The 22,223-nt window shown below is 41.1% G+C and overlaps 1 protein-coding gene across 11 annotated transcripts in view; it reads right to left on the bottom strand.

The window, feature by feature from the left end:
- TFCP2 (transcription factor CP2) overlaps positions 1–17,365 on the bottom strand; it is a 52,419-nt gene extending 35,054 nt beyond the window's left edge. For 5 of the 11 annotated variants that reach the window (XM_086399416.1, XM_086399423.1, XM_086399425.1 and 2 more), the window contains exon 1: positions 16,517–17,360. In XM_086399416.1, coding sequence (XP_086255542.1) covers positions 16,517–16,638 — 122 coding nt within the window. In that variant the 5' untranslated portion in view covers positions 16,639–17,360. Of the gene's footprint in view, positions 1–16,516 lie in introns of all 11 variants that reach the window. The other 6 variants (XM_086399421.1, XM_086399426.1, XM_086399422.1 and 3 more) reach the window with 3 other exon arrangements.
- Positions 17,366–22,223: the final 4,858 nt, after the last annotated feature.

The following is a 22,223-nucleotide window of genomic DNA, read 5'->3' as shown; positions in this document are numbered from 1 at the left end:
CTCTGGGATATCAAATGAACCAGGTCCAAATGCAAACTTTCGATCTTCCTCCAAACCTTCCCAGCCTACCACTCCACCCTCTATTCCTCCTTGTCCCAGATGGCAAATGATTCATCAAAATGCTCAAACTAGAACACTTGAAGGCATCCTAGATTGATACTTTCTCCCTTATCTTCATGCCCATTAACAAGTCCTATGAATTTTTCTCCGTAAAACGTATCTTATGTTCATCCTCTCTTCAGTAGAGTATAAGAAGTAAGAAGACAGGCTCTGAAGTTAGACACTAGAATTTAAATCAAAGCAATAAGTTAGCATTTATTGAGCATTTACTGCTTGTCTAACATTGTCTTAATTATTTTACATGTATTAATTCTTTTAGTGTTCATAAGAACCTCATGAGGTAGGTACTATTATTATTATTATTTTTATTTTAAATCATAGCAACAGAGGTTAAGTAACTTGTCCAATCCTGAGAGACCCAGAATTCAAACTCCTAAATCTAGTTCCAGATCTCACTGTGGTAGACTGTCTCTTGGTAAAAAGAGACTAGAGATAAGGAGATCAGGAGGACTTCCCTGGAGGTCCAGTGGTTAAGACTCCGAGCTTCTGCTACAAGTGGCTTAGGTTTGCTCCCTGGTTGGGTAACTAAGATCCTGCATGCCACACAGCATGGCAAAAAAAAAAAAAAAAAAAAAGATAGGGAGATCAGTTCAAAGCTAAGGCAACAGTTTGGGTAAAAATAATGAAAGTCTAAACCAGTAATGAAAGTAGAAACATTTCAAATTTATGAAATCTTCAAGACCTAAACAGAGAGTTACAGCATGTTCAAGGACTGAAAGACTGAATATTTCAAAGATGTCAATTTTTCCCAAACTGATCTACAGATTCAATCCCAGTCAATATCCCAACAGATTCAACTTGACAAACTGATTCTAAAATTTGTATCAATTAGCAAAACCAAGAATAGCCAAGATACTCCTTAAGAAGAAAAAACATAAAAGAGATTTACCCTGTCAGATATCAAATATTATTTCAAAGCTTTAGTAATTAAGATAGCATGGTGTTGCTTCAGATGGACAAATTAACCTAACAGAATACAGAACCCATTAACTGACTCCACATATACAAAAATCTACTTTATGACAGAGCTGGTATCACTGATCAGTGAAGAAAGGATGAACTTTTTAATAAACAATGTTGGAAAAATTGGATATCTACATGGGAAAAAATGAAATTGAATCAACACCCAATACAAAATTCAATTTTTAAAAAACCAATTCTGGGAGGTCCCTGGCAGTGCAGTGGTTAGGAGTTGGCATTTTCACTATTATGGCCTGCGTTCAATCCCTGGTTGGGGAACTAAGATCCTGCAAGCCACGTGGTGTGGCAAAAAAAAAAAAAAATTATCTAAATGGATTAAAGGTTTAAGTGTAAAAAGCAAAAATGTAAAACGTTTAGAAGACAATAAAAAAGAATAACACTATGGCTCAGTGGTAGAGAATCTGCCTGCCAGTTCAGGAGACATGGGTTTGATTCCTGGTCCAGGAAGATCCCACATGCCTTGGGACAATTAAGCTCATGTGCCTTAACTACTGAGCCTGTGCTTTCAAGCCATGGAACTTCAACTACTAAAGCCCGCATCCCCAAGAGAGTGTGCTCCACAATAAGAGAAGCCCAGCCAATGAGAAGCCCGTGCACTGCAACCAGAGTAGCCACTGCTTTCCAAAACTAGAGAAAAGTTCACGTAGCAACGAAGACCCAGCACAGCCAGAAAAAAAACAATAACTCCATGGCCTTAGACTAGGGAAGAATTTCTTAGACATTAAAATCATACACCATAAAGGAAAGGATTGATAAACTATAATACACCAAATTAAAAACTTTGGAACCAGTGACACATAAAATGAAATTACAAGCCATAAATTGGGAGATGATACCAGCTATACAAATAAAGACAAAAGATGATGATCAAAATATATTTTAAATTACTATAAAGACTAGTGATGAAAGGAAAGTCAGAACACCAATTTGTGTATCCAAAGTCCCAAGTGAGGATTTCCCTGGTGGTCCAGTGGTTAAGATCCACCTGCCAACACAGGGGACACGGGTTTGATCCCTGGTCTGGGCAGATTCCACATGCTGCGGGGTAACTGCCCACATGCTGCAATTACTGAAGCCCGCTCTCCTAGAGTCCGTGCTCCACAGCAAAAGAAGCCACCACAGTGAGAAGTCGGCGCACCGCAACGCAGAGTAGCCACCGCTAGCTACAACCAGAGAAAGCCTGCTGCACCAACCAGAGCAGCCAAAATTAAAATTAAATAATTTTTAAAAATAACTTTTAAAAAGTCCCAAAAGGGGACTTCCCTGGTGGTCAGTGGTTAAGACTTCGCCTTACACTACAAAGGATGCAGGTTCATCTCTGGTCAGGGCACTAAGATCCCACATACCTCAACATCAAAAAACCAAAATATAAAACAGAAACAATATTGTAACAAATTCAATAAAGATTAAAAAAAAAAAAAAAGTCCAAAATGAATTTTTCTCCCAGATTCTAGCCCGATGATGCACAGTAGGAGTCAACCTCTGGCTACAGTTGGAAACTACTGCCAATAAGGTAGATAAAGGCAGGAGATAAGAGGAGGTGGAAGAAAGAAAAGGAATGCAACAAGTGGGATAAGTGAGGAATGGCAACATTATTGGGTTGTAGGTCAACTTCCATTAGAATTATAAGAGGGCAAGAAAAGAAACATCTACAGACCTTTAGGAACAAAACCAACAAATGGGATAGGACAATTCTAAAAGATGTGGGAAGTTAGCCAGCAACGGATTATGCAGTAGAGACTTCCCCCCCCAAATTATGCAGTACTTCAGACATATAAAAAGGTTAAAAAAAAAAAAAGTACAACCAATACCTGTGTATACACCACTTAGCTTCAGAAATAGAGTATTTATAGTTAAAGCCCTCTGATTATTCCTCAGTTATATCCCTCAGTCAACTCCCAGAGGCAAGAGTATCCCGAACTTGAAGATAAACATGCTCAGTCATTTCTTTGTATTTTTACAGTGAGGTCATTTTTTAAAAAGTAGTGGATAAATTTTGTGACAAATAGAGGGATTTCATTGAAATACACTGTCCATCATAAGAGACTCAGAATGAAGGGGAAAGGAAAGGAGCGGGATCAACTCTTAAAACAAAGAGATGAAGATTCAGAAGACAGCTGAAGGGGGGAAAAGTGAAAGTAAACAGTACTGGAAAAGCAGCACAACAAAAAAGAACAAAAATTAGTGTCAATGGAGAGAAACAGTGGCCTCAGATAATATCAATAACCTCAGATATGCAGATGACACCACCCTTATGGCAGAAAGTGAAGAACTAAAGAGCCTCTTGATGAAAGTGAAACAGGAGAGTGAAAAAGTTGGCTTAAAGCTAAACATTCAGAAAACTAAGATCATGGCATCCAGTCCCATCACTTCACGGCAAATAGATGGGGAAACAGTGGCTGACTTTATTTTTTGGGGCTCCAAAATCACTGCAGATGGTGACTGCAGCCATGAAATTTGAAGACGCTTGCTCCTTGGAAGGAAAGTTATGACCAACCTAGATAGCATATTAAAAAGCAGAGACATTACTTTGCCAACAAAGGTCCGTCTAGTCAAGGCTATGGTTTTTCCAGTGGTCATGTATGGATGTGAGAGTTGGACTGTGAAGAAAGCTGAGCGCCAAAGAATTGATGCTTTTGAACTGTGGTGTTGGAGAAGACTCTTGAGAGTCCCTTGGACTGCAAGGAGATCCAACCAGTCCATCCTAAAGGAGATCAGTCCTGGGTTTTCATTGGAAGGACTGATGTTGAAGCTGAAACTCCAATACTTTGGCCACCTGATGCAAAAAGCTGAGTCATTTGAAAAGACCCTGATGCTGGGAAAGATTGAAGGAGGGAAGAGAAGGGGATGACAGAGGATGAAATGGTTGGATGGCATCACCGACTCAATGGACGTGAGTTTGAGTAAACTCCGGGAGTTGGTGATGGACAGGGAGGCCTGGCGTGCTGTAGTTCACGGGGTCGCAAAGAGTTAGACACACCTGAGCAACTGAACTGAACTTGCCTTTGAAACAAAAAAGAGTGAGAGTGAGTTCAGTACATTCACTCAATAGATCAGCAGCTATTTTTTAGACACTCTTCTAAGGTACTCCACTCCAGTGTTCCAGTGTTCTTGCCTTGAGAATCCTAGGGACCAGGGAGCCTGGTGGGCTGCTGTCTGTGGGGTTGCACAGAGTCGGGCACGACTTAAGTGACTTAGCAGCTAAGGTACTAGGGATACAGCAGAAATCAGAACAAAGTCTCTGCCTTCAAGGAGCATTTATTCTAGTTGGGGAAAGAGGTAAGCAAATAATAACTCATCAGGTATTGGGGAAAAGACAAACACGACTAGTGAAGGCAGAGTGCTGGTGAGAGGAAGGAGGTGGCTGCTATGTTCTTTGAAGGTAGTGAGAGATGGCCTCTCTGATAAAGTGACATGTAGGCAGAAACCTAAAGGAAGTGAGGAATGTATAAGTCTTATCTCAGGAGGAGTTACAGCAGATACAAAAGGCCCAGAGGTGGGAGTGTGCATAGCATTTGAGGGACTGTAAGATGGCTAGATGTGGCTGGGCTCAGCAGCAAGGGGAAGAGTCCATATGGACAAGGTACTGAGGCACCACATGTGGAACAATGCCAGAACTGAACCTTCTATTCAAAGTGAGATGCAGAATCACTGGAGAGTTTTTAGGAGAAAAGTAGCACAATCTGATCTACATTTCAAGGAAGCCAATCATATAATTTACCATTCACACAGGGATACTGGGGTGAGTGAAGGAGGGTGCTATCAATAGTTACATCAGGACAAAAGGCTTGTTACAAGACTTTCATTTTAAAAGGCTGCTATGTGGAGCCAATTTGAAGGGGTTCCTCCAGCCAAATCTGGAACTGATCAAAATACATTGTGATAGTATTAATAAACGATTACAATCTACTAAGTAACAAGGCTACATTGATAAAAATAAGAAGTAAAAGGTTATTTTTTTTTAAAGTGAGACAGATATATATTTCATATTCTTTTCTATTCTGGTTTATCGCAGGATACTGACTACAGCTCCCTGTGCTATATATACTGTAGGACCTTGCTGCTTACCCATCATATAGAACAGTTTGCATCTGCTAATCCCAAACTCCTAACACTCCCCTCCCCCTGCCTCTTTCCCCTTGGCAACCACAAGTCTGCTCACTGTGAGTCTGCCTCTGTTTTGTAGCTACGGTCACCTGTGTCATATTTTGGATTCTACATATAAATGGTATCCTGTGGTATTTGTCTCTCTCCGACTCACGTTGCTTAGTATGATAATCTCTAGGTCCATCCACGTTGCCACAAATGACATTATTTCATTTTTATGGCTGAGTAATATTCCACTGTGCACACACATACCATATCTTCTTTATCTGTTCACCTGTCAGACATTCTTAAGTTGTGTCCATGTCTTGGCTATTGTAAATACTGCTTCTATGAACACAGGGGTATGTGTATGTGGAAAAGCTCTTTCATACAAAACCAATGAACATATTTAGAAGGAAAGGCACAGTTAGAAAATCATCTATTAGCAACCATCATAACGATAGCTGATTAAGGCAAGAATAAACATGGCAACCCACTCCAGTGTTCTTGCCTGGAGAAGCCCAGGGATGGGGGAGCCTGGTGGGCTGCTGTCTATGGGGTCGCACAGAGTCGGACACGACTTTAGTGACTTAGCAGCAAACACTAAAATTGATAGATAAAAGTTTGAAAAGTAATAGGATATTTACATAGTCTCAATGAATCTCCCCACAAGATATTTATCAATTACAAAAGACAATAAATTTCCAAAAAAGAAAATTGGTATACGTCACCTTCACGAGATGGCCAAAGTTGACACTGCCAGGAATAGAATCAATCAAGCATGTGCTATGTAATATGATGGGGCTTCCCAGGTGGGGCTCAGTGGTAAAGAATCCGCCTGCCAATGCAGGAGATACGGACTTGATCCCTGGGAAGATCCCCTGGAGAAGGAAATGACAACCCACTCTAGTATTCTTGCCTGGGAAACTCCATGGACAGAGAAGCCTGGAAGGCTATAGCCCACGGGGTCATAAAAGAGTCAAACACAACTTAGCAACTAAAAAACAACAATGTAACATGATACACAGAGAACTCAGCATCACTACTTAGGTTCGGTTCAGTTCAGTTCAGTTCAGTAGCTCAGTCACCGACTCTTTGCAACCCCAGGCCTCCCTGTCCATCACCAACTCCCGGAGTTCATCCAAACTCTTGTGCATCGAGTCGGTGATGCCACCCAGCCATCTCATCCTCTGCCGTCCCCTTCTCCTCCTGTCCCCAATCCCTCCCAGCATCAGGGTCTTTTACCATGAGTCAACTCTTCTTAGGTATTACTACCCAAAGTGCATAAACTGAGGGCTTCCCTGGTGGCTCAGTGGTAAAGAATCTGCTTGCCAATGCAGGAGACTCAGGTTCGAACCCTGGATCGAGAAGATCCCCTGGAGGAGGAAAGGGCAACTCATTCCAGTATTCTTGCCTGTAAAATCCTATGGACAGAGTAGCCTGGTGGGCTACAGTCCACAGGCTTACAGAAGAGTCAGACATGACTCAGCACCTAAACAACAAAGTGTATAAACTGAATTTAATCATAAGGAAACAACAAACCTAAATCGAGGAATATTCTACAAAATAATTGGCTTGTACTCATCAAATTGTCAGTGCCATGAAAATACAATGAAAGACTCTGGAGCCATTCTAGATTAAACAAGACAAGAAAGACAAGTCAACTGAATCAACACATAATCTTGGATATTGCTCTGTTATAAAGGACATTACTGAGACAATTGGCAAAATGTGAAAAAGTTTCATAGGTAGATAATAGCATTGTGTCAGAGTCAGGTTCCTGATTTTGATCATTGTACTGTGGTTATGTAAGAGAATTTCTTGTTTCAAAAGATGACACATTGAAGTATTTTGGTTGTTAAGGGGCATCATATCTGCAACTTAAACAGTTTAAGAAGAGGTGGCAAGAATACACAGAAGAACTGTACAAAAAAGATCTTCATGTCCCAGATAACCACGATGGTGTGATCACTGACCTAGAGCCAGACATCCTGGAATGTGAAGTCAAGTGAGCCTTAGAAAGCATCACTACGAACAAAGCCAGTGGAGGTGATGGAATTCCAGTTGAGCTATTTCAAATCCTGAAAGATGATGCTGTGAAAGTGCTGCACTCAATATGCCAGCAAATTTGGAAAACTCAGCAGTGGCCACAGGACTGGAAAAGGTCAGTTTTCATTCCGATCCCAAAGAAAGGCAATGCCAAAGAATGCTCAAACTACCGCACAATTGCACTCATCTCACATGCTAGTAAAGTAATGCTCAAAATTCTCCAAGCCAGGCTTCAGCAATACGTGAACCATGAACTTCCTGATGTTCAAGCTGGTTTTAGAAAAGGCAGAGGAACCAGAGATCAAATTGCCAACATCCGCTGGATCATGGAAAAAGCAAGAGACTTTCAGAAAAACATCTATTTCTGCTTTATTGACTATGTCAAAGCCTTTGACTGTGTGGATCACAATAATCTGTGGACAATTCTGAAAGAGATGGGAATACCAGACCACCTGACCTGCCTCTTGAGAAATCTGTATGCAGGTCAGGAAGCAACAGTTAGAACTGGACATGGAACAACAGACTGGGTCCAAATAGGAAAAAGAGTACGTCAAGGCTGTATATTGTCACCCTGCTTATTTAACTTCTATGCAGAGTATATCATGAGAAATGCTGGACTGGAAGAAACACAAGCTGGAATCAAGATTGCCGGGAGAAATATCAATAACCTCAGATATGCAGATGACACCACCCTTATGGCAGAAAGTGAAGAGGAACTCAAAAGCCTCTTGATGAAAGTGAAAGTGGAGAGTGAAAAAGTTGGCTTAAAGCTCAACATTCAGAAAACAAAGATCATGGCATCCGGTCCCATCACTTCATGGGAAATAGATGGGGAAACAGTGGAAACAGTGTCAGACTTTATTTTGGGGGGCTCCAAAATCACTGCAGATGGTGACTGCAGCCATGAAATTAAAAGACACTTACTCCTTGGAAGGAAAGTTATGTCCAACCTAGATAGCATATTAAAAAGCAGAGACATTACTTTACCAACAAAGGTTCGTCTAGTCAAGGCTATGGTTTTTCCAGTGGTCATGTATGGATGTGAGAGTTGGACTGTGAAGAAAGCTGAAGAATTGATGCTTTTGAACTGTGGTGTTGGAGAAGACTCTTGAGAGTCCCTTGGACTGCAAGGAGATCCAACCAGTCCATTCTGAAGGAGATCAGCCCTGGGATTTCTTTGGAAGGAATGATGCTAAAGCTGAAACTCCAGTAGTTTGGCCACCTCATGAGAAGAGTTGACTCATTGGAAAAGACTCTGATGCTGGGAGAGATTGGGGGCAGGAGGAGAAGGGGACAACAGAGGGTGAGATGGCTGGATGGCATCACTGACTCGATGGGTGTGAGTCTGAGTGAACTCCAGGAGTTGGTGATGGACAGGGAGGCCTGGCGTGCTGCAATTCATGGGGTTGGGAAGAGTCGGACACGACTGAGCGACTGAACTGAACTGAACTGAAACAGTTCAGAAAAAAATAACTGCAGGTGTGTGAAGAGAGATGGGGAAAGACAAAAGCAAATTTAGTAAATATTAACATTTAAGAAATCTGGGTGAAGGCTATGTACAAATTCTTGGCCTGTTTTTGCAAATCTTTCACAAGTCTGAAATTATTTTTTATTTAAATGAACAAAATACCCACACACTTACAAAAGTTTCAGTGTAGAGAACAGATTAGGTGGGGGGATGGTGGTGAGTGCAGAGTTAGAACAGAGTTGAACCAATTAAAAGGCTATTGTAGATTAAGGACAGGGGTCATGGAAGACAGCAGAGTAGGAAGCTCTAGGAATTGGTCTTTCACCAAAAGAACTGAGCTGGCAAGAAATGCCTGAGGCAATTATTTTGAAACTCTGGAATCTAGTCAACACTTTCAGCATCCAAGGGAGGCTTGATGAAGAAAGAGGCTGCTAAGTTTTAGTTAATTTCAGCACTTGGCATGGCACCTATCATTTTTTAGCTCCCAGTCCCATGGCAGGAAGCAGTGGGAACAATAAATAGCCCAAGATCCTACTGTAGCTTGCTGGTGCTAGGATGTGCGATACGGATCTTGTCTCCAAAAATCAAGGTTATGTGTCTTTTTTTTCCTTTTTGCCACCCTGCTCAGCTTGCAAGATCTTATTTCACCAGTCAGGGATTGAACCTGGGCCATGGCAGAGAAGCCTCAGAATCCTAACTACTAGGCCACGAGGGAACTCCCAGAGTTTTGTGTCTTGATCACTGGTTTTGATTGCTGAGGAGCTGGCAAAGAGGCTCACCACTGTCTCAGCCCCCACGGCTGAAGTAGCTTCCCTAGCAAAATGAGACAACGAGATTTAAAGAAAGAACACTCTTTTCCCCCCCTTTTCTCTTCTTATTGGATCCAGGCATTTAAGGAAATCTTTGTCAAGTCACTGACAGGGTGGACATAATGACATAACAGAAGAGACTTCACTGACTATATAGAGCAATGAATATACTCTCTACAAAAAAAGTTTAGAAAAGTCACTAAACAAATAGACAATTTCAGCTTTCATTCAGTAACAACAGTAATCTCTAGGGAGGGAGCAGAATCTGACTTCCAGAGTTACCATATTATAATACTCAAAATGTCCAGTTCTCAACAAAAAATTACAAAGCATATAAGCACATAGGCACATGAAAAAAATGTTCAACATTGCTAGTTATGAGAATATGAAAATTAAAACTACAATGAGGCATCACCACACACCAGTCAGAATGGCTGACATCAAAAAGTCTATAAACAATAAATGCTGGAGAGGGTACGGAGAAAAAGGAACCCTCCTACACTGTTGGTGGGAATATAAATTGGTGCAGCCACTATGGAAAAGAGGATGGAGGTTTCTCAAAAAACTAAAAACAGAACTATCATAAGACCCAGCAATCCCACTCCTGGACATATATCCAGAAAAGAAAAAAACTTCAATTCAAAAAAGCACATGTACCTCAATTTTCATAGCAGCACTGTTTTCAAAAGCCAAGACATGGTAAGAACTCAGGTACCAATTAACAGATGATTGATTGGTTTGAGAGGATGTGATATATATATATCACACACATATATATATCAAAAAATATATAAAATAATGGAATATTATATATATACATATATATTATAATGGAATATTACCCAGTCATAAAAGAATGAAATACTGCCATTTGCAGCAACATGGATGAACCTGTGGGATATTATACTAAGTGAAATAAGTCAAAGACAAATATTATATGATATCACTTATATGTGGAATCTAAAAAATAATACAAATAAATCTATATACAAAATAGACTCACTAAGAAAACAAACTTTAGGTAGCAAAGGGGAAAGGGAGGAAGGAGGGGTAAATCAGGAGTATGCAATTAACAGATACAAACTATACTTAAAATAGATAAGCAACAAAGATTTACTGAATTACACAGGGAACTATATTCAACATATTATAATAACCTATAATAGAAAATAATCTGAAATACATATATATATATAACTGAATCATTTTGATGCACACCAGAAACAAACACAATATTATAAATCAGCTGCACTTCCACTGTTTTAAATTACAAAGCACACAAAGACACAGTTGCAGTGAGTAGGGGCTGCTCTTTCTAGAGACGAATAGCCTCCTCACTGCAGTGGCTTCTCTTGCTGTGCAGCACAGACTCTAGGTGTGCAGGCTTCAGGACTGATGGGTGCAGCTTGTGAGCTCTAGAACATGGGCTCAGTAGATGTGGCGCATGGGTTTAGTTGCTCCATGGTTTGTGAAACCTTCCCAGACCAGGGATCGAACCCATGTCCCCTGCATTGGCAGGCGATTTTTATCCACTGTACCAACAGGAAAGTCTGTAACACTATTCTAACTCAAACTCTTCCCAAAAAGGGGGAGGAACACTTCCTAACAGTCTATGATACCAAAAGCCAGAAAAGGATACAAGAACAGTACAGACCAATATCCCTTATGAATAAAGACACAAAAATCCCCAACAAAATACTACCGAACTGAATCCAATAGTACATTAAAATGATTCTAAACTATGACTAAGTGAGGTTTATCTCAGAAGTGTAAGGATAGTTCAGGTAAGGAAATCACAATGTAATACCCCATATGATCATTTTGATAGAAAAGGCACAGGACAAAATTCAACATCCTTTCATGAAACATTGAAAACAACCTTGAAGTCACTATGCTAAGTGAAAAAATAGCAGTCCCAATAACCTCCAGGGCTTCCCAGGTGGCACTAGAGGTAAAGAATCTGCCTGCCATTTGTAGGAGATGCAAGGGATGCGGGTTCGATTCCCTGAGTCAGGGAGATCCCCCAGAGTAGGGAATGCTCCAGTATTCTTGCCTGGAAAATTCCATGGACAGAGGAGTCTGGTGGGCTACAGTCCATAGGGCCACATAGAGTCAGACATAGCTGAGCAACTAAGCACATAATAACCTCTAAAAGAATAAAATATGTAGGAATAAATTTAACCAAGGATGTGAAAGACTTGTACACTAAAAACCACAAAAGACTGCTTAAAGAAATTAAAGATGACCTAAATAAATGGAAAGACACCCCATGTTCATGAACTGATAAACCTGGTATTAAGATGGAAATACTCCCAAAGCTATCTACAGATTTAATGAAATCCCTATCAAAATTCCAATGGCCTGTTTTGCAGAAACAGAAAGGCTTACCTTCAAATTTGTATGGCACTACAAGGCGCCCTGAAGAGCAAAAAAACAATAACGGAAAAGAAAAACAAAATAAGAAGAATCACACTTCCCAATTTCAGAGCTTTTTTACAAAGCTACAGTAATCAAAATAGTGTGGTACTGGCAAAAAGACATATCAACCAATGGAACAGAATAGAGTCCACAAATAAATCCTTACAAGAATGGCCACTTGATTTTCAATGGGACTACAAAGAACATTCCATGGAAACGAACAAATAGCTGGGACAACTGGCTATCCAAATACAAACAAATGAAGCTGGACCCCTATCTCACTTCAAATTAAAAGATTAACTCAAAATAGATCAACAACCTAAACATAAGAGCATAAACTATAAACTCTTAGAAGAAACCACAGGGTAAATGGCCATAACTTGAATTTAGCAACAGATTCTTAAGAGCTGACATCAAAAGCATAAAGCAACAAAGTGAATAAATTGGACTTCATAAAAAGTAAACACAGCTGGGGACGTTCCTGGTGGTCCAATGACTAAGAATCTGGATTTCCAATGCAGGGTTCTGGGTTCAATCCCTGGTCAGGGAACTGGATCCCACTTCCTACAACTAAGAGTTTACATACTGCAGGTAAGACCAAGCACAGTCAAATAAAATAATAAATAAAAATAAATATTTTTTAAAAATTAAACACTTTTGTGAATCAAAGAACACTGTCAAGAATGTGAAAGACAGCATGCAGAATTAGAGAAAGTACCTACAAACCACACACCTGATAATAATCTTGTTGTAGCTGCTGTTTAGTCCATAAGTCATGCCCGACTCTCCTGTGACCCCTTCGAGTGTAACCTGCAAGGTTCTTCTGCCCACGGGGTTTTCCAGACAAGAATACTGGACTGGGTTGCCATTTCCTTCTCCCAGGCATCTATCTTCTCCACCCAGGGATCAAATCCACATCTCCTGCAACAGGAGGTGGATTCTTTACCACTGAGCCACCTGGGAAGCCTAATGATCTAGTAATCAGAATACACAAAGAACTCTTCAACCCAACAATGTGAAAACAACCCAATTTAAAATTGGGCAAAGGACTCAAATGGGCTTCCGTTGTGACTCAGTTGGTAAAGAATCTGCCTGCAATGCGGGAGACCTGGGTTTGATCCCTGAGTTGAGAAGATTCCCTGCAGAAGGGAAAGGCTACCCGCTCCAGTATTCTGGCCTGGAGAATTCCATAGACTGTATAGCACATGGGGTTGCAAAGAGTCGGACACGACTAAGCAACTTTCACTTTCACAAAGGACCCTCTTCCAAAGAAGACATATGAATGGCCAACAAGCACATGAAAAGATGTTCAACATCATGGTCATCAAGGGAACACAAAACAAATATCAGATCCTAGTTCACACTCACTAGGATGACTTTCATTTAAAACGCAGAAAACAAGTATTGATGAGGATGCAGAGAAATATGATCCCTTGTACATTGCAGGTGAGAATGCAGAATGGTTCAGCTGTTGTGTAAAACAGCTTGGCAGATCTTGAAAAAGTTAAGTATACACTACACACCTTTTAGGATGGCCAAAATCCAGAACAATGACACCACCAAATTCTGACAAGGTGTGGAGTAATACCAGAACTCTCTCATGGCTGGTAGGAATCGAAATGGTACAGTCACCTTGGAGGATGGTTTGGCAGTTTTTTACGAAACTAAACATACTCATACCATATGATCCAGTAATGGCATTCCTTGGTATCTGCTCAAAGATGAAAACCATCTGCACACAAAAATCTGCACACAGATGTTTATAACAGCTTTATTTATAATGCCTAAGCTTGGAAGCAACCAAGATGCCCTTCAGTAGTTGAATGGATAAGTAAACTGATACAAAGATCTATTATTCAGTGTGACCCCCTGGACACCAGGCTTCCCTGTCCTTAACTATCTAGTCAACCACTAATCTACCTTCTGTCCCTACAGATTTGCCAATTCTGGACATTCCCAAGAAAGAGAATCATATGTAGTCTTCTGTGACTGGCTTCTTTTATTCAGCATGTTTTCAGGGAACTTCCTTTATTTTAATTATAAAGTGTGTGCCATGTATTAAGATGTAAGGAAAAAATATGGAGACTATTAAAGGACCACTTATGAAAATAATAGAGTTAATGAATGCAATGGCAGATGAAGAATCAAAACATCCAACTAAGGTAAATCATTTATAAAGTATAAACCAACAGCTGTATAAATGAAACCATTTTAAGATGCAGTAGAAATAAGCAAGTCAGAGGAAAACAAATATGTTAGGAAAATATTTTATAAAACAAACTGCTGTTGGGGCTTCCCTGGTGGTCCAGTGGTTGGCAGTCCGCCTGGCAGTGCAGGGGACACAGATTCGATCCTGGTCTGGGAGAATCCCACATGCCGTGGGGTAGCAGGGACCGTGGGCCACAACTGCTCGGGCCTGCCCTCTAAACTACTGAGGCCTGCAGTGCCCTAGGGCCCAAGCTCTGCATCAGGAGAAGCCACGGTAAACAGATGCCAGCACACTGCTACTAGAGAGTAGGCCCCGCTCACCCCAACTGTAATACAAAAAGCCCTCACACAGCAACAAAGACCCAGAGCAGTCAAAATAAATAAACACATAAAAATTCTTTTAAAAATTGCTGTCAGCGAGAACATTTCCCTAACAAAGATCTAGGAAAAGTAACCTCAGGTTTACTTAAAAGAAGAAAAAGGGAGAGCAAAGAATCATTGTCTTTGAGAATAAAACCTCCTCCAATCAGTGTTTCTCAAAATGTGGTCCATGGACTATGTGAATCAAAATCACCAAAGAACTTGCTTTTACAAAATCAGATTTTTAGTCTGTGCCCCAAAGATGGGATGCTGGAAACTATTTTTTCTAAGTTTCCAGATGACTCTAATACTACAGTTTGAGAACTAATATCTATTTAACACAAATTAATGCAAATGATTAAATGTGTGTAAGAGACAAGAGAATCATGACAATAGCAAAGTGCATGAAAAAGAGGAAGGTGAAAGAGGACAAAGAAAAAATACTTGAAAAACATTTTTTACACATTGTGCTATTGAGAAAAAATAAAGTGATGTTTGAAAACTATTGTGGATTTAATGTTGGAAAAAATTCCAAACATGTAAATATACAAGGCATTCTACTAATATATGTGAGGAGCACTCAGGGTATGAATAGGAAAGCATTCATAAATGTAAGGTAAGGTCACATGGTAGAGAGAGCACATAGTTGATACCCATATGTTTGCTAATGATGTTAAACTATTTTTATACCAAGTACAGCTATATTCAATTATCTCCATCCTTAACTGTGATAACCTAGACAAAACTTAACTTTTTGTGGTAGTAATCTTTATACAAACACCACCATAAATTGTCAAATATTATGTCAGTACTGACGCACAAGCTCAGGGTCAGGACATTTAACTTTCATAACCAGGTTAATTTCTCTTTTTATGGTAAGACTTATTTTAACAAGAACAGACAAAATTAAATTTCTCAAGGCTAAGAGCACTGCATGATAGAACTCAAATTTCCATGAAAATTACTAAAATATGTATTCAAGGATGGCCTTTATTATTCTAACTGTAAGCAAAGATTTCTGAAAATGAAGTATTAAGTTCTAACTCATAATTTTACTTCAATGAGTAAAGTTCACCTTGACTTAGCAGGGTTAAAGAAAGGAAGTTCACTTTTATAACTTTCAAAGATGCTCACTAACAGAATACAAAATTTGCCCACTTTCACCATAAAAGGCATCCTCTCATTATAAACTCATAAACCTAATTAAAAGTGCTAAATTCTAAAGTTTCTTTGACTCATTTATTTAGATTAAGCTTATTATCCATTTGGAAACCCAGTTATATTCCATCAAACATTAAGATGCAGATGTTTCAACATTTCCAGACATGGCTCTTGCACATCTTTTAAATGAAACAAACTATATTGGGGGAACGAAGTTGCTAAAGCATGCAAATAAATTACATGGCAGGTTATGTTGCTTTCACAGGAGATTTTTATTTATTATAAACATTTGGCTTGATACACGAAGGTCTAGAAGCATCTAAAAGTTCTTGTTGACACTTTTTCATTTCACAGCTTATGTTTCAAAAGTCAGAAACCCCAGAATTGAGTAAAGCCTTAAAGTTGGTTAAGATACAAACGTGTGGACTTAGGATCTCACATTTCTTCCCCAAAAGCAGTCAACCAATATTTATCATTTAAGTCCCAACTCCCTAAACACCTCACATGTTCAATGTGGCCTCTTACTCACACAAGTCCAGTGCAATCTACCCACACGCACGTACACACACACACACACACACACACACACACACACCAACAGTCTCCAAATCACCCACACTGGCACAACAGCCTCTCAATATTCACTTGGTTGCTAATCAAGAGCCATTCTTCTTGACACTGTCCATAATCTCTTTTTCCATTTCTACCACAATGCTCACCACTCAAAAAAGAAACAAGTTCCTTTTCTCTAACCGCGGAGAGCTTCTCTAACTCAACACACCTCTTTCCTCCCCCGTTATTCTCTATCCTGCCTTTGTTACTCAGAAGGTGCAGGGTCTGGGAAAATCTCACTCACCTCATGCTATAGGCACCAGCACCCAGTTCCTGGCCGATCCCGGATAGACTAGCATCAAAGTCCTGCACCAGCCCGGATTCAATCACCTCATCGGCCAGAGGCAGCTTCAGAGCCCAGGCCATTCTGGCTCCTTCCTTGCCCCAGGAGACAGTTTCTTGTACAAAGGCGAGTAGCGTGATTCTACCCAACCGGGGCAAGACTGCAAGACTGTAGAAAACTCCAAACCAAGATCTCCCACGCAGCACCCACCAAGCCACCCCCAAGCCCCACCCACACTGCCCACACAACTAACCTCCCGTACCCTTGGCTCCTGGCTCTCGGCTGCCCCTACTTCCAAAATCCCTCCCCCGCACCCAGGTCTCTAGAGCACGAGGGCCCTTTGGCTTAACTCTTCCAGACTGTCCAGAGGTAACCCTGGACTCCTTGCACTCTTTTTGAGATCTCCCCTTGAGCTCGCGGTGGTCACTCGCTGTTTTCCAAACAAACCAGCAGCAGCGACCCGCTGCCTAGCCGGCACTCCCACGCCGCTTTAGCACCTTTCCCCCGCCCCTTTCCGCTGGAAATCCCCTCCCTCCCGGGAACCACTCTCCCTTTCCTCTCCAGGCCTCGCTTCCGGTCAGTCCCAAGATCACTTCCGGTCACTTCTTCTCAATTCCACGGCTCTTAGAACCAAATCCAGGTTTCCACTGAGCCGACTTCCCGCCCTCCGCAGCCCCCAACGGCCTCAAAACATGGATGGAGACAGCCCAGCACCGGTTTGAAACCCAGACTAGCCAGGCTCCTCCACCGCCCGCCGTCCCAGCGCCAACCAATCATGGCGTCCTCTTCCTTCGCCGGAGCGGCTAGTGTGACGTCACCCTAACACTGGCCAATTAAGAATCGACTCCGCTGAGCTTGGCAATGATGATAGGCTAGCGACGCCACGACTCTCCGCCTCCTGAGATGGACTGGGCGATCTGGGAGAGGACTGGGGTGCGTCGGGTGGCCGTGTTTAAACGTCTTTCCTAGTTGTTCCCAGGCTTCTGGCGTCCGCTCAGTAGCTAGTCAAAACCCTAAGACGTGGGTGGAGCTCTAACTCTAGTCTTGCTGAACCTACACCCATCCCTGGCTGACTCTTGGTTGTTATCCTAACAAGTGTTTGTATGTTTCTAAATACTCTCTCCTTAAACTCACCTCTCCTGGGGTCAAGAACCTACTTGAGTTCCACTTATCTGGATAGTCTTTTTATCTTCCGAATTCTCCTTTAATGCTTTTCAACAGGAAAGCATTAGATAGGTAAGAGTGTTGTGGTTTTTAAAAGGTGGTGATCTGAAAATGAGGGTTTGTGCTGGCGTCTTCATTTACTGGCTTGGTGACCAGAATAGTCAGTCGTTTAATCTTACCGAGATACAGCTTTTTTATATTTGAAAAATGGGGATAAAACCATACGTGCTCCACCTTCTTCCACGTACTCCATCTTCCTCCTTTGAGGTTTAAATAATGTCCATTCTTTATTGAGCATCAACTATATACAAGGAACTTTTTTACATTATCAATAATCCTGAAAACAATTGTAACTAGATTTGCAATTCTAAATATAAGTATTAATGACCTTCATTTTTCCAATAAGGAGAGGAGGCTGAAGCCTTAATTTCGCCAGAACTAAATTGAGGTGCCAATCTCAGAGTGGATTATAGAATTATGTGATAATTTTATTATAAAGTTATAAGGGTAATTTCACTCAAGACATTGCCTGTATGAAAGTATTGGTTCATTACTGTATTCAGTTATTTAATTTGTACAATGTCTTAAGATAGATACAAGTAGATAGATGCCTTTATCACTAGACTATGACCTCCTAGAAAAGAGAATACATATTTTTCAGGTTTCTGTTCTAAATATCTCCTAATATAGTTCCTACATTCATAGTTTTTTTTTTTTTTAATGCTTATTGAATTTAAAAAAGGAAAGATAGAAAGAAAAGAGGTTGACATGAAGTTAACAGCATGCTCCCAGTTTCACCTAGAGTCTTCTATCTTTGAGGGCTCTGTCTTATCCATCTTCTTACTTTAGTAAGCCTGGCATCCAAGTCTTGGTTCATTCTCAAGACATTTAATACCTCTTTAAGACATTTTTTTTCTTCCCTTGAGCCAGTTGTATGTGTTTGTGTGTAAAGGAAGGGGTCTTGAACTCAGAGACCAAAAGGGAGGTGTCATAGTCAAAATCCTTTATAAACAGGTCTTTGTAATTTTTTTGGCCATGTGGTGTGTGGGGTCTTAGTTTCCCCACTAGGGATGGAACCTGTGTTCTCTGCAGACTACAACCTCTTTAGAAATTGTCCTGAAAATTATTCTGTGCTTCAGCAACTCCACTCTTCATATATATATACTAGAGAACTCTTACACACACATACCAGGAATCTTGTATGAGAATGTTCATGGCAGCACTATTTACAGCAGCAAAACAGAACAAATGTCTGCCAACAAGAGAAAGGATGAGTTGGAGTGTTATAGATTATTATACAGCAGTGAACATGAGTACAGCTATATGCAAATACAGGAATAAATTAGTCTTAGAATGGTGGGGGAAATGCAGAAATGCTCATACAGCATAACATCACTTTATAAAGCTCAAAACCCAGCAAAATTAAATAATATATCATTTAGGGGATTATATATACATACATGTTCATTTTAAAAGGAATGAAATTATAAACACAACTCTATTATTGAACTCAGAGACCAAAAGAGAGGTGTCATAGTCAAAATCCTTTATAAACAGGGCTTTATAATTTTTTTGGCTGCGTGGTGTGTGGGATCTTAGTTTCCCCACTAGGGGTGGAACCTGTGTTCTCTGAGATTGGCACCCCAATTTAGTTCTGGCGAAATTAAGGCTTCAGCCTCCTCTCCTTATTGGAAAAATGAAGGTCATTAATACTTATATTTAGAACTGCAAATCCAGTTACAATTGTTTTCAGGATTATTGATAATATAAAAAAGTTCCTTGTATATAGTTGATGCTCAATAAAGAATGGGCATTATTTAAACCTCAAAGGAGGAAGATGGAGTACGTGGAAGAAGGTGGAGCACGTATGGTTTTATCCCCATTTTTCAAATATAAAAAAGCTGTATCTCGGTAAGATTAAACGACTGACTATTCTGGTCACCAAGCCAGTAAATGAAGACGCCAGCACAAACCCTCATTTTCAGATCACCAGTTGAGTCGTTCAGTCATGTCTGACTCTTTGCCACCTCATGGGCTGCAGCACACCAGGCTTCTCTGTCCATTACCAACTCCCAGAGCCTACTCAAATTCATGTCCATTATGTGGGTGATACCATCCAACCATCTCATCCTCTGTTGTCCCCTTCACCTCCCACCTTCAGTCTTTCCCTGCATCAGGGTTTTTCCAGTGAGTCAGTTCTTCCCATCAGGTGGCCAGTGTATTGGAGTTTCAGCTTCAGCATCAGTCCTTCCAATGAATATTCAGGACTGATTTCCTTTAGGATGGACTGGTTGGATCTCCTTGTAGTCCAAGGGACTCTCAAGAGTCTTCTCCAACACCAGAGTTCAAAAGCATCAATTCTTCAGTGCTCAGCTTTCTTTCTATTAATAGATGGTCACATCTAAGAAAGGGCAATGAGGTGGGCTGGGGAGGAACTCAAAAGTAGCTTTAACCCATGGTAGTTTACTCTGGAGAAGGCAATGGCACCCCACTCCAGTACTCTTGCCTGGAAAACCCCATGGACAGAGGAGCCTGGTAGGCTGCAGTCCATGGGATCGCTAAGAGTCGGACACAACTGAGTGGCTTCACTTTCACTTTTCACTTTCACTTTTCACATTTCACTTCTCCATTTCATGGAGATGGAAATGGCAACCCACTCCAGTGTTCTTGCCTGGAGAATCCCAGGGATGGGGGAGCCTGGTGGGCTGCCATCTATGGGGTCGCACAGAGTCGGACACGACTGAAGTGACTTAGCAGCAGCAGCAGCAGTAGTTTACTCAAGTTGAATGGTAGATCCATGGGTTATTGTTTCATCATTATTTTTCATAACTTACAAAAAAATGTATTCTTGAATATGTAACAAATATTACATAAATTAGCATCTGAGCCAGGAACTACAGTCCAGTCCCTAGTTCTTTTAGCTGGCCTTTGCCTAATAGTTGGTGGTACAGTGCTGGGGACTGTACAGATACAGAGCAAATAATAGCTAATAATAATGACAGGCTACTATTTCCTGAGCCCTTGCTAGGTACCCAGCCCTGACTAGATGCTTTGTGTAGATTATCTCATTTCATCCTCTGTTGGGGGCCAGAGTGAGGTACTCCGCCCGTGACAAAGGTCATGAGGAAGGAGGCTTGACATACGCAAAGGCGGGATCGAGCCTCAGGAGTCCCCCTGGAACTCCTCGAGCATCTACCCCCATTACCAGAGCCTGCCTACTTTACTACTTTGTGCTCTCACCTACACCTCTGACTTTATGGGGGGCTGTTCCCCACCACCTCTTTCGGAGAAGGAGTTAACCTAGAGCTCCAGTTAATAATAATTCCTGGGCGTGATAAGAGTGTTTTAACCTACAAACTCCTCTGAAGGTTCTCTGGCCTGCCTGACAGGCTTGTCCGGCCACATGTGATTGCTCACAGCCTCCCAACCGTGAGAGGCACGAGATGCTTTAAACCTTCTAAAAACAGGTTCCTTAGAAAAGTGAGAAAACTATTAGTATAAGTATAATGGGCTGATTAGAAACTGTATTGGTGAAGGGTTTTTCATTTGTTGAGCCAATGTTTGTTGCTAAGTCTCTACATCCCCTGCCCTTACACACATTAATGAATATATAGAAGAAATAAGTATTAACCTTTGATATTAATCATGTTAGACCTTAGGCTAAGTAAATTCTTTCCTTAACTAAAACCCACTACACCCTCACCCTATAGGAATGTAACTTTATTTGGGTGGCGTCTGTTTTGAGAATAATCACCCCTGGAGAAATAAGTGTCCTGGTTGACTGACCGCTGTCACAAGGAGAGGGTCGTAAATTGTCAGCAGGCCCCCCTGGCCAGAAGATGATGTAACACCCCTAAGACCTCTGTATACATTTGTATGAAGCACCTGACTTTGATAAAAGTCAGGACTGCTGACCCCGCGTGACTTTTGTATAACATCTCAGTGTATAAAAACAGACTCTGGAAAATAAAGAATTGGGATCAGTTTCTCGAAATACTGGTCTCCCCATGTCGCTCTCTCTCTCACTCTGGTTGAGTCTCCATCTGGAGCGCAGAACCCGCCATGCTTACTAATTATGCCTGGGCTTCTAAGATCCGACCGGGGAGGCCTCAGTGTCTCCTCTCCTTCGGGAGAACGGAAGGACGCCTGCGGCCTACGTAAGTGGTGCAAACTTCTTGTCTTGAAGTTTTATTGGTCTCCCGCATAAACCAAGCTACTCAGCCTCTTTTCTCCACTGAATTTTCCTACTGAGCTATCCTCATCCTGTTACTCTTTATATCTTTGATAAAATATTTAAATAAATAGGTCGCCGACGCCGTCCCCGCTTCGAATACCCTGGATCAGCCGGGGCAGGACCCCGGCAATCCTCCCAACATCACCCCTGTAAGGAAGGCACCACTTTTAGATTCACTTCATAGATAAGGAAACTGAGGCTTAGAAAAACTGACTGACTTGTCCAGGATCACCCAGTGGTAAAGGCTGACTGACTGACCTTACACTCTGA

This window comes from Bos grunniens, chromosome 5 (assembly GCF_055505025.1).
Source record: "Bos grunniens cultivar Pamir isolate PY7600 chromosome 5, Bosgru_T2T1.0, whole genome shotgun sequence".
NCBI lineage: Eukaryota > Metazoa > Chordata > Mammalia > Artiodactyla > Bovidae > Bos > Bos grunniens.
This window is presented reverse-complemented; position numbering and strand designations above follow the sequence as displayed.